At 39.7% G+C, this 13,408-nt stretch overlaps 1 protein-coding gene across 21 annotated transcripts in view; it reads right to left on the bottom strand.

The window, feature by feature from the left end:
• The window catches only part of USP54 (ubiquitin specific peptidase 54), a 148,722-nt gene that overhangs the window by 44,119 nt on the left and 91,195 nt on the right, over positions 1–13,408 (bottom strand). For all 21 annotated transcript variants that reach the window (XR_009005607.1, XR_009005606.1, XM_007166601.2 and 18 more), the window contains exon 4: positions 629–763. Coding sequence is in view for 19 of the 21 variants with exons in the window: in XM_007166601.2 (XP_007166663.2) it covers positions 629–763 (135 nt within the window). In the remaining 2 variants the exon portion in view is untranslated. The remainder of the gene's footprint in view (positions 1–628; positions 764–13,408) is intronic.

Raw genomic sequence — 13,408 nt, 5'->3', positions numbered from 1 at the left:
TTCTCAGGGGCACCCCTGATTTTGGCCTATATTTTACCCTATAATAGGACGTATATCACTCAGATTGTTTAATGGCTGCATAGAGTCTTTTGAAGGTTGATGAACAGAATCCAGAGTTGAGAAGAGTTAGGGTCCTCTACTAAAAGTCACTGGGAGCAAAGTAGCCATCCACATAGCACATCACACTTGTGCTAAGGACTCAGCTGTTCTCTGTTTAATTCTCCTTAGTATGCAGGAGCTCTCAAACTGTGCTCCCCAGACCAGCAGCATCAGCATTAGCATCACCTAGGAACTTGTTAGAGATATTCTTGGGACCCACTCCAGACCTACTGAAACAGAAACTCAAGGGAGTTGGGCCCAGAAATTTGTATTTTAATGGGCCTTGTCTCCTCTGAAGGTGAGAGTTACTGTTCTGTGTGATGGCAAGCACAAAACTACCCTAAGCCTGAAGAAAAAAGAATAAACCCACTAGGCAATTCATACTTTATTAGCAGAAACAACTTAGAGAAACTGGGGAAATTCCTAGTTATAACTGTAGAGACCAGGAGCACAGTGAAGTAGCCAGTCCCTGATGGAGACCATCCATAGTCTCACCCCATATCAAAGAGGGCCAGAGGCCAGCACTTACAAAGCACTCTGCAGCATCATCCATAATTCCCAGCTGGAAACGCTGTTCATCCTGAAAAGTCTTTGCCAGAGCACTGCGGAGAGTGTCAGATGGAAGCACTTTTTCAGTACTGCACTGAAACTGGTTAAAGATTCCCTGTAGAGAAGAGGTTAGACAAGGGGAAAAGCACAATGCTGTTACTGAGCTTCTATGCATCCCAGTCTGTCATGCTAGGATCTCCATGCTTACAGCTATGGAGCCAAATGTACTTCGAATGAGTTGATATGCTTGCAGTTAGTTATAAAAAAGTAAAAAAACAAGACTCATAATAAAGGGCATGATATGTGCTAATAAGGGTCCTTGCTCTTCCATCTGAGTGTGATACCATCAAGGACTCATTAGGAGAGACCGTTGTCGTGAGTTAATGAAAGAGGTAGATGGTCTACAATAAATAAAGATAAATTATATGTCACTGAATTGGTAAATTATTCTCTGGGGGCTCATCGTATGAAACCTGGCTCCTTCTTTTAAATTGTTTAGCTACTATAAAATTACCCAAAAGTAAAAAGAATAATATAACAAATACCTACGTGTCTAACACTAAGAAATAAACATTCTATCATGTTTACTTCCAATCTACAGATAAAGCTAAAGTCCCCCTTAAGACCAGCCACTCACTATGAGTTTGTTGCACAATCTTCTGTTTATAATACTTTTACATAGATTTGTATGTGTGTATATATGTGTGTGTGTATGTATATAACCCTCAATAATACATAGTATGCTTGTGTGTGTGTGTCTTTTGTTTATGTAAAAAGTATCACACTGAATTTTACTTTTTTTAAAAATTCAGCATTCTTTTTGAGGTTACCCATATATTTCATCCTTTTCCCCTGCTGTATAGTATTATATCATGTTAGTACATCACATCTATTTATCCATTTGTATAGTATTATATCATGTTACTATATCACATCTATTTATCCATTTCTTTATTGACAGATATTTTAACAGTGTCCAATTTTTTGCTATTGTAAAGAGGCTATGCCAACTTAAACTTCTACCAGTGCATGAATATAAATAAATTTCCCCATATCCTTGTCAGCAATTAATACAGTCAGACTGGTTAATTTTAGTCTTTCTAACTACATTTAGTTTTTCTGGGTCTTCTGTGAGTACTACTTGCAGCAAATACCTTCTTCTAGTCTTCTGGTATCTTTCAAGCGCAGCAGTTTTTAATTTTGGTGTAACTAAATGTATCTATCCTCTCCATCTTTACCTATATCTGAAACAATGTTGAATGTGATATCCAGAGAATGGAAACAAAGAGTGGAAACAAGTGGCACATGCTTTGAGGTGTCCTTCTCAAGCGGTATTGGACCCTCCACACAGAGATTTTAGAATGTGCTCCTTGACATCACATGGCCCAGATCCACACTAAACCACCCAGATAAACAACTCACCCAACAATGAGTTACATGTCAACATGCCAAAGAATGTCACTGGCTTGAAATCCTCATTAGTAATTTATTCATATAAAAAAATTCCAGGGCTTCCCTGGTGGCGCAGTGGTTGAGAATCTGCCTGCTAATGCAGGGGACACGGGTTCGAGCCCTGGTCTGGGAAGATCCCACATGCCACGGAGCAGCTGGGCCCGTGAGCCACAATTGCTGAGCCTGCGCGTCTGGAGCCTGTGCCCCGCAACGGGAGGGGCCGCGATGGAGAAAGGCCCGCGCACCGCGATGAAGAGCGGTCCCCGCACCGCGATGAAGAGTGGCCCCCGCTTGCCGCAACTGGAGAAAGCCCTCGCACGAACCGAAGACCCAATACAGACAAAAATAAATAAATTAATTAAAAAAAAAAAAAAAAATTCCAGGGTTACTTTCAGACTTACTAATGAGACCAGAAATGAGATCACTTTTATAAACCTACCTATGTGAGCTAAGAATAGGAGGTCCCACCAACCTAGAATGGCTAATCATTGGTCCTCATTTTACTTGACGTTTTACTTGCAGTAGCTCAGTCACTCATTCCCTTCAGATTTTTACCCAAATATTACCTTCTCAATATAGTATTTCTTGATCATGTTATTTAAAATTGCAAGCTCCACTCACTCTTTCTAAACCTCCCACCCTTACTTGTTTTATTTTTCTCTTTGGCACTTTTACCAGCAGTCATACCATGTATATTACTTATTTATTGTCTAACTGTACTCTCTAGAATATGAAGACAGAAATTTTTGCCCTTTAATTCCTTGCTACACTCCCAGCATCTATAATAGTAATGGCATGTAGGCCATCAACAACTAGTTTTGAATGAATGATTTTATATGGTTAGATCTTATTAAGGGAAAATATTAACTCCCTTCTCTTTTTTTTAAGCAGATAAAGAATCACCTAGAAAAGGTGAAAATTTTTCTTAAGGTAACACAACTGGTTCAAGCAAAAGGGGACTAAACCTTGTTCTGCTAATTTCAAGAGACTGCTGTTCTCTTACTAGCATCATTCCACCTCATACACACTGAACATCTATCCCTACAGCAACTTGAGAACAATTTACTGTGAACCCTGCTATTATTTCCCTACAAACAATTCCATATGATGTGGAGGAGGCAGCAACAGAAAAACATATTTAGTATTACTTAATAAGCATGGGGCTGGGGGGAAATCTATTATAATTACTTTATTTTGGAGTGACCTAGAAAGTTTTAACAAGTCTGTTATAAGATCAGGTAAAGACAGAGCAAGACCTTCCATAATTTGTTGCTGGAAGTGGAAGAATGTCTATCAGTGACTCCTTAAACTAGACCAAAAGTAAAGGTCTGGGTCCACAGTTAAACACTCCCAGAGGGCAACTGGATATCTGCCAAGTGACCAATGGGATTTTGAAACTTGGAGAAATGTGAAGAAAACAGGAAAAGGAAGGTAGGAAAAGAAGTAGTGGCTGCTTCTACATATGGTGATCTGAACACTTAATGATATGCTGAAGGGAAGTCATCTCAGCTTTGCAAAACTTGGTAACCACTATCATATCCCAACCTGCCACTCTTCTCAACTGTTAATGGTAAGACATTAATGCTGACAAAGGCTCTACCTCTAGAGCAAGGGATGGATGAGGTTTGGTCCTTTGTTCAGAGTCTAAAACCGGTTCCAAGACAAACCTATGGAAAACTAGTTTCAGGATAGTTCTGTACAAACACAACAAATGCAAACTGCAGCCCCCTTAGTCTCTCTCAACTGGGTTTCCTCAAGAATTAATACTCTAAAGCATCAACAGTTCCTAATGAATTAACTTCTCTCCTATGCAGAGTACTAGTTATGTTACCATCCTAGAGAGAATTAAGAAAATAGTCACTCAAAATACTTTCTGTGTTCTGTGGTTCAGATGACCCTGTGTGAGAAAGGACAGAGATCCACTGAGAGATGGCACAGAGTAATAGTTAAGAGTATGGACTCTGGAACCATAGTATTTGGGTTCAAAATCCCAGCCCTGTTACTTACCAGCTATATGACCTTGGACAAGTTACCTACTTCTCTACGCTTCAGTTTCCTCTACTAAAAGAGAATTAATAACAGTATTTACCTCCTAGGATTATTTAAGGATTAAATAAGTTATCTATCTTTCTACTTATATCTTAGACTAAAGTCTGACCGTATGAAAGTGCTATCTAAGTGTTAACTGTTATTATAATCATTCTATTTGGGATTCATTTTAGGTTACTGCCTGCCACTGACGTATGAAGAAGGGCCTTGAGAGTCAGAAAGGCTTCTACCTTGAGCTACCTCCCCAGTCTCTAAGGTCTAGGTACAAAGGAAGAAATTCTTCTCTATTCTGCTGCTTGTATTCAAGAGATGCAGATTTCCCATGACCTAGATAACAAGGGTTTCAGCACAGAAAAAGAAAGACTTAAAGTCAGAGCTCTGACTGCGCCCATAGTGGATATGCAACAACAGATCTGGCTCTTGTGTTCAGTGGCATCATCTCCATGCTACTCTTTTTTTTTTTTTTTTTAATTTTATTTATTTATTTATTTATTTATGGCTGTGTTGGGTCTTCGTTTCTGTGCGAGGGCTTTCTCTAGTTGTGGCAAGCGGGGGCCACTCTTCATTGCGGTGCGCGGGGCTCTCACTATCGCGGCCTCTCGTTGCGGAGCACAGGCTCCAGACGCGCAGGCTCAGTAATTGTGGCTCACGGGCCTAGTTGCTCCACGGCATGTGGGATCTTCCCAGACCAGGGCTCGAACCCGTGTCCCCTGAATTGGCAGGCAGATTCTCAACCACTGTGCCACCTGGGAAGCCCCGCTACTCTTTTTTTAACCTCTTAATTACAAACAGTTTTCTCCACACACACGGAGTATCTGAATGTATTCAGAATAGCCTCTGCCTGCATCTTCTTTATTTTCCTATTCAGTATTTTAATTATTGTTACCGGTATTACTCTGCCATTGTTAGGAAGAAGCAAGTGTATCAGGGATGAAGCAGCCTGAGCCTGCCCAGCATGCATCTGTGAGCCGCAGCTCTGGAAGAAGCTGTAGCACAAAGCCCCTCTGTTAGGGCAGCACACTAACCCCTGTGTGTCCCTCTCACATGAGCACAAGGCAGGAATGGGCCTCCTCCTGTTCCCTTTTTCACCCTCCTCCCACCTTTCCCAGAGGGAGATCCTGTTCACACCAAAGAAAGCCAAGAACATTTAGTTCAGCAATAAGAACAGGTGGTAGCACCAATAAGGAACAAAAACTGGTATTCTTCCAATTGCTGAGTTCTATGGCAGAGAGGGAGAAAGGGCAGGAAGAACCAAAACCCAGGAATCATTTTCCCCTGTGGGGTCCCTGATGGTTTCATTTCAATAAATAAAAAACCCACCTTTGAGGTTTCTCTCTGCTGTTCTTCACAGAGTGAAACCAAAGAGGTCTTCCTTTTCACTCTCAGGAAAAGGCAAATTACTTTTTGTTTGTTAACTATTTTCTTGGATGCAGTGCAAAAGCAACAAGACTAATGACTAAAAGCAGGTGCTTCCCCATCCATCTCTCTTGGATCAAGTAGCCAACAATTCTACCCACAGGAGCATATAATTATTTGGATTAGTAAAAACCACGTAAATAAGATAAAAGTGCCATAAAGACAGAAAGTCTTTGTGCTTTGTCATCTACAAATGCAGCTGTTGCTTAAGTTTTTCCTTTTTTTCCCCCTAAAACACAGACTTTGTCTTTTTTTTAAAAATTATTTATTTTTTATTTTTGGCTGCGTTGGGTCTTTGCTGCTGCACGCAGGCTTTCTCTAGTTGCAGAGAGCGGGGGCTACTCTTTGTTGCGGGTGCGGGCTTCTCATTGTGGTGGCTTCTCTTGTTGCGGAGCACAGGCTCTAGGCGTGCGGGCTTCAGTAGTTGCAGCACACGGGCTCAGTAGTTGTGGCTCACGGGCTCTAGAGTGCAGGCTCAGTAGTTGTGGCACACAGGCTTAGTTGCTCCATGGCATGTGGGATCTTCCCGGACCAGGGCTCAAACCCGTGTCCCCTGCATTGGCAGGCAGATTCTTAACCACTGCGCCACCAGGGAAGCCCAAAACAGACTTTGTCTTTAAGCAGGGAACAGCTGTCCATTTCTCTCTCAGAATGTCCTAGCTTTGCATCAAAAAGAATTCATGAGTAGAGAAGATACGGGTCAAGAAAAAGGGCTGTCACTAAATTTGATGCTTTATGGGCCCAAGGTCTTTGAAAAGTGCCCCAGTCAGCAGTTCAACTCATCCCGGAGAGGTGTCCAGCAACACCTTCTACAAAGGCGTGACGCATGTTATACACTACTACTAACTCAATTCTTAGAGTTTCTCTTCTTGATCTAAGCTTCCCAAATCTATCATTTTGGCTTTCATAACTATTCCTTTTTTTCCACACCTCCTGTAAATCATAGACCTAAATAAATCATAAGCCTAGATGTGGCCAATCGAGCCTGTTTGTAAACACAACCCTTTGAAAGGAAAATAAAGGAGCTACTCCTTGAGAGTCACTGACTGCTGGAAAATAGAACTTTCACCCTAGATTTGTATGTTCAAAAGAATGTTGAACGTTTTCTTTCAAGAGGGGAAAGAATATTGAAATGTTTACCATTTTGGCATCCAAAACAGTACCACTGGATTTTTAACATTTTATTGCAAAAAAGTTCAAACATACAAGGGTAGACAAAATAGCACAATAAGTTCCCATGTACCTATCATCCGTCCTCAACCATTATTGACCTGTGGCCAATCTCATTTCATATATACCACCCACCCACTTACCCCTCCTCCCAGATCATTTTGAAACAATGCTAGACATTATTTATCTGTAAATATGTCAGGATATGCCTCTAAAAAATAAGAACCCTTTTTGTTTAAAACATAACCATATAACAAACCCTTTCTCTAGTGTTCAGTGATTTTTTTGTGATATAACAGAATCAGTGATTACATCTCCCCTGACAAGTGTGAGCTGCAACTCCCAAGGCTTGTAGTCTATGAGCTGACCAAATATGTGTTCTTCAAATTAAAGTTGTTAAATATAACAACTTTAGTGACAATTCAGTGACAATTCTGAAGTGACATTTATGCAGTAAAAACAAAACAAAACGAAAGGTACCTATGTAAAGTGATGGCTATGTTAATTAGCTTGATTGTAGTGATCATTTCACAATATACGTATGCATCAAAACATCAAGTTGTGTGCCTTAAATCCACACAATTTTTATTTGTGAATTATACTGCAATAAAACTGAAAAAAATCATTAAAAAAAAAAAAAACTTAACCATAATACCATTACCACACTCAGAAAAAGGTATCCAGTCAGTTTAACAGAAAATCTTGCTCCAGGAAGAGAAGGCAGAGAACAGCTGGCCAGCTTCTCTCTTGGGATTCTTTAACCTTATGTCTTAAAATAGCTACCTTCTGGACTTCCTAATTAGAAAATTACCCACATATCCTATATCAGTCCCTTTAAATTAAATTCAGTTACCAATACCATATCTCCCCATGAGTTTAGGGCTTTATTTGCATTCAATTTATAACCCAATACCTTGGACTTACAGTGGTGAAGTAAAAGACCATCATAAACTCACCTTTCACACGCATTCCTGCTACCTAGGCAAAAACGACACCCACATACACAAAGGCAGAGACACAGATAGAAATAAGACCTCAAGACACTGGACAGACAGACACAGAGACAGGCCAAATTCACCAGGGAACAGTATTGCTTTTAGTCGGAAATCATAAACTAATATTGAGATTTATAAAAATGTAACAGTCATTCTGGAATTTTTGCCAAGATCAAAAATGTAGGACCTTAAAGATTACCAACAGTATTCAAATCAAAGAATCAATTTTAAGAATCAATATCATAGCCACTTACCCCACAAGGGAAATAAAAAGGGGGACCCTTCTGGACATGCACAAAGATTTTGAGATTGTGTAAGTTTCAGGTTCTGCCATAAACTCTGGAAAGAATCATGATGATCTGCTATATTTTTCCTTGTAGTCATACCCCTCTATTTGAAATACCATGTAAAATTCTGAACTCCAGAATTTTAAAAAGGATAAGAGCCTGAGTTTTATACTATCCAAGTTATGTCAATGATTAAATTAGTCGAGAATATTTAGGTACAGGGCTTCCCTGGTGGCGTAGTGGTTAAGAATCTGCCTGCCAATGCAGGAGACAAGGGTTCAAGCCCTGGTCCAGGAAGATCCCACATGATGCAGAGCAACTAAGCCTGTGCGCCACAACTACTGAGCCTGCGCTCTAGAGCCCGCGAGCCATAACTACTGAAGCCTGCACGCCTAGAGCCCATGCTCTGCAACAAAAGAAGCCACTGCAATGAGAAGCCCGCGCACCGCAACGAAGAGTAGCCCCCCTTGCTGCAACTAGAGAAAGCCCCCACACAGCAGCGAAGACTCATGGCAGCCAAAAATAAAATAATTTTAAATAAAGAAGAATATTTAGGTACAGCCTATTACAACTTTAAGAAAGGTTAACCAAAAGACCACACAAATATGTTCACATCACATAGATAAGCAGAACAAGGAAGTTCAATTCAAATGGATAGGTGCATTAGACATAAGGACATACCTTCCTTATGTGAGGGCTATTTATTACTAGCTAAAATTTCCAGGTAACATACTAGAAATCTAATTTCCTGGCTTAAATAAATAGCCAGTCTAGGATAATGGGTTTACTCCTCTCTGATAGTGGCCATGACTATAGGACAATGAAGAACCTTCCATTCCTACAGTCTACAAAAAAATGACCAGACTAATTCCTTATACCACTTTACTCGATATGTTTATGCTTCAGTCCCCAGTAGAGGAACAGCTACATGTTACACAATAAAAAAATATTGAGAGATTTGTTCCCTGAGCTCTCAAATTGCCCCCCAATTAACAAGTGAGCTATCAGCAGAACACAGATTTTCCTGCCCCTTCACAACAGTCTTACTGCTCTACAGGTACAGACTTACATTCCAGGACCCCTATATACAAAAAGCTATTTCCTCCCTACCTACCTCCATCACCACCACCATTCCCTGGCTTTTATTCCTTATACTAACATCCTTAAAAAAAAAATCACTAATTGAGAAGGTTTGTTGGATTTAATCAATCAATGCAGCATTCTTCTTTGTCTATAACAAAAAACACTCTGTCCTACATCCTGGCACTGCAAAACCTCTAGTACAATCCCTGGAAGGAGAACAAAATCTTTGTGGCATACTAAGTACAGAGGATGGATTTCCTCCTCTGGACAGAGATAAATAAATAAACCAATACCAAAGTCAAGTCATACCCTGGGGGCCAGGGTGTAAGAGCAGACTCAATATGAATAATAAATCAGAGCTCTGGGCTATAGGCATGACAACAATTTAGGTCAGGAAAAATCTTACAGTAATACTAGATGGGAATAAATTTGGTATTTTAGAAGGGACAGGGTAATTAGCACACAAATCTCTTTTTTTTTTATAAATTTATGTTTTCATTTATTTATTTTTGGCTGTGCTGGGTCTTCGCTGCTGCGCACGGGCTTTCTCTAGTTGCAGAGTGAGCGGGGGCCACTCTCCACTGCGGTGCACGGGCCTCTCACTGCGGTGGCCTCTCCTGCTGCAGAGCATGGGCTCTAGGCACGTGGGCTTCAGTAGTTGTGGTGCACGGGCCCAGATGCTCCGTGGCATGTGGATCCTCCCGGACCAGGGCCCGAACCAGTGTCCCCTGAATTGGCAGGCAGACTCTTAACCACTGCGCCACCAGGGAGGTCCCCCACAAATCTCTTCTATTTGCTAAGTCAGAGTTGAAAGGCATTGCGGTTCAAAGTAAGCAGAAAGACAAACTAACACAAATTCTTCATTAATAATTTGCATGCAAGATTTTGAGGCTGTAATTACTTTAGGGACTTAGTGTCAAGTAACACAGAAAAAAAAAACAACTATATTTTACAGGACCAAAAGAAATGGATTATCATAAATATTGTGTACAAACCACCAAAAAGTACTGGATGCAACATATACTATGGTACCAATGAAGATCACAAGGCACAGGACTATTAGCAGACGTTCATAGAGCAGAAGAAAAAAACAAAAATATTGGGACTTCCCTGGTGGCGCAGTGGTTAAGAATCCGCCTGCCGATGCAGGGGATGCGGGTTCAAGCCCTGGACCTGGAAGATCCCACATGCCACCGGGCAACTGGGCCCGTGCACCACAACTACTGAGCCCACGTGCCACACTGCTGAAGCCTGTGCACCTAGAGCCCATGCTCCACAACAAGAGAAGTCACCGCAATGAGAAGCCCGAGCACCGCAATGAAGAGTAGTCCCCACTTGCTGCAGCTAGAGAAAGCCTGTGTGCAGCTAGAGAAAGCCTGCATGCCGCAACGAAGACCCAACGCAGCAAAAATAAATAAATAAATAAATAAATAAATAAAGTTCAAAACTCAATTAAAAAAAAAAAAAATTAAAGAAGACGTGATCCAAAAGGTATTCACATAAGGCCAGTAGTAAATGCATTTTAAGTAAACAACTGGAGACAGAGCAGGGATACATATCTTTCAGCCAGACTTGGAAGGGCAAATCTTTCATCCAAACATCAGATTAAGGGAAAGTTGGCTAACTTCTGACTCATCGAGGAACATGTTTGTGTTTCTTTTTGTCCTTAATAGTAGGTTCTAGAGATAAGCAATTATGCTCTAACATAAAGAATTCTGACTTTATAAAGAACTGACAAGTTTTGCAGAGTACTTCAAATTCAGGAAGTTTGGAATCTCTTGTTTTTAAAAAAATCTAAGAAATAAGAATTTTACAAATCAAACTTAGCATTAAAGAATGCAAACAGGTCATGAAGTATCAGCAAAAAGGAATTCTTATTAGCCTCATCAAATATTCCTCTGATTTTTAAATAAGAGGCAGAGAAAAATATATATAATTACACCCATAGAGAAAAAAGTATATAGAATTACACCCACACTGGGACACCACAAAGTTAACATGTAACTTAACGGCAGGATACCAGATAACTGCTCTGTTGACAGAATCCCAGACTTTCACTTCTTCCCTCAGCAGATCTTTCCCACCATCAACTCCCCTTCCTGACTCCCTCCTCCCCTCCCCCACATCTCTCCCTTCCCTTACTAAATGAGTCATGAAGGCCTAGATTAGTAGACTTACTAAAAAAAAGTATGAGACCAAAAGTCACAATATGAAAATCTCTATTAAACAGGACAAGAGTGAGAGAGAATATAAAAGACAGAAAGAAAAAGAAAAGGAAAAGGCAATACCCTAAACTCCGTAACTAAAATATCAAGAAGTACTAAAAGACTATATGAACCCAGAAAAGTTGTGTTTGTATTATGGTCCAGGCACTGTGAGGAACACCAAGAGAGAAGAAAAGCTGGGCCACCTTCCCAAAAACCCATTCAGCCATGCTAAACACTGTTAAAATCAATCATGGATGTAGATATAGTATTTTTAAAACTTCATGAAGAAGATAAATTTCTGAAAGAGTTTTGAAAGGCAGATGTGGTTTGGCTTAAAAGGGATGTGTTACTGTTCTGTTTATTGTTATTATTTTGGGTGCCAAGGGATGCAGGCAAAGTGAATGACATTTGCAATGCAATGTCTAAGAGGCAGGCATAGTAAGTGTACCATCTGCTATCATAGATGAAATGGAGTGCCTGGGGAAGGAGAGGAAGGGAAAAGGAAGTGTGAAATTAGTTTTTTAAATGTCCATAATCCTGCTTTTCTAAGTGATTTAAGAGACAACTGGGAGCCACTTCAAGATTATAAGAAGGTAGTAACTTCAAAATAGCACTCCAGGGTAGTCTTCGGTTAGAGCAAATGAAATAGGAAGATACTAGAGATGGAAAGGCAATTAAGGGTCTGAAAAAAAGAAGTACTCTTTTTACTAAAACGGTGGGCAAAAAGACCTATTACTAGAAATATCATAGACCAGAGAGGAGGCATAAAGAGAAATGATAATTCCTGTGGTGGAATTCAGGCTATTTTCAGTTTTCCTCTTTACACTTTAGTATACTTTCCAGAATGATTGCAGTATTTTTCTATATTTATAATAAAAATCATCATTCAAATAAAGAACAAACATCATGTGTATACACAGCCAAAGAATAATAAATAAATGCCCATGTGCCTGCCACACAATTTAAGAATGGAAAAATTGAGTTTGAGTATCCACAAATGATTATATCCTACCCATTCCACCTTCCAGAGGTAACCATTATCCTGAATTTTGTGAAAATCATTCCTTTTTTCTCTGCAGTTTTATCATACATATGTATCCCGGAACAATATGTTATTTATTCTGCCTGTTTTGGATTTGTATATAAATGGAATCATAGTTTCGCAGTCTTCTGTGACTTGCTTTTTTCATTCAATATACAAATCTTCCTTGATTTATGATGGGGTTACATCCCAATAAACCCATTGTAAGTTGACAACATGCCTAACTTATCTACTGAACATCATAGCCTAGCCTAGCCTACCTTAAACTTGCTCAGAACATTTACATTAGCCTACAGTTGGGCAAAATCATCTAATACAAAGCCTACTTCATTATAAAGTGTTGAATATCTGATCGAATTTATTGAATACTGTACAGAAACTGAAAAACAGAACGCTTGTATGGGTACAGAATGGTTACAAGTGTATCGGTTGTTTAACGTCGTGATTGTGTGGCTGACTGGGAGCTGAGGCGTGCTACAGCTGCCCAGCATCACAAGAAAGTATCATACCATATATATCACTAGCCCAAGAAAAGATCAAAATGCAAAGTAAGGTTTCTACTGAATGCATATCGCTTTCACATCATCGTTAAGTCAGACCATCGTAAGTTGATGGCTGTCTGTAAGGCTTCTGTGATTAACTCAAAATGATACATGTAGCTGCAGGCTATTCATTTTCACAACTATATAGAAGTGAAATAAACGACTACTCTAGGAATAAACCATAATTTTTTAATCGATTATATTAGAGTTGGAATGGGTTGTTTCATTTTTCTGTAATCACACAAAAAAATACTACCTTAAACATCCCCAAACATATCTTCTGGTATGTATGTACAAGGAAGTTTCTTACAGCGAATATCCAGGAGTAGAATTACTGAGTAGTAGGGTACCTGCTACTTCAATTTTATTTGACAAATGTAATGACAAACTGGTTTCCTAAATAGTGGTATCAATTTATATTCCAACCAAAAATGTATGTAAATTCTCATTATTCTACCTTGTAGGTAACAATTTTATCTGACTTTTAAATTTCTACTAATCTGAAGGGTATGGTTTA

This window comes from Balaenoptera acutorostrata, chromosome 16, assembly GCF_949987535.1.
Source record: "Balaenoptera acutorostrata chromosome 16, mBalAcu1.1, whole genome shotgun sequence".
In the NCBI taxonomy this organism is placed as follows: Eukaryota; Metazoa; Chordata; class Mammalia; order Artiodactyla; family Balaenopteridae; genus Balaenoptera; species Balaenoptera acutorostrata.
The sequence above is the reverse complement of the archived record's forward strand: the minus strand, read 5'-3'. Positions and strand labels throughout refer to the sequence as shown.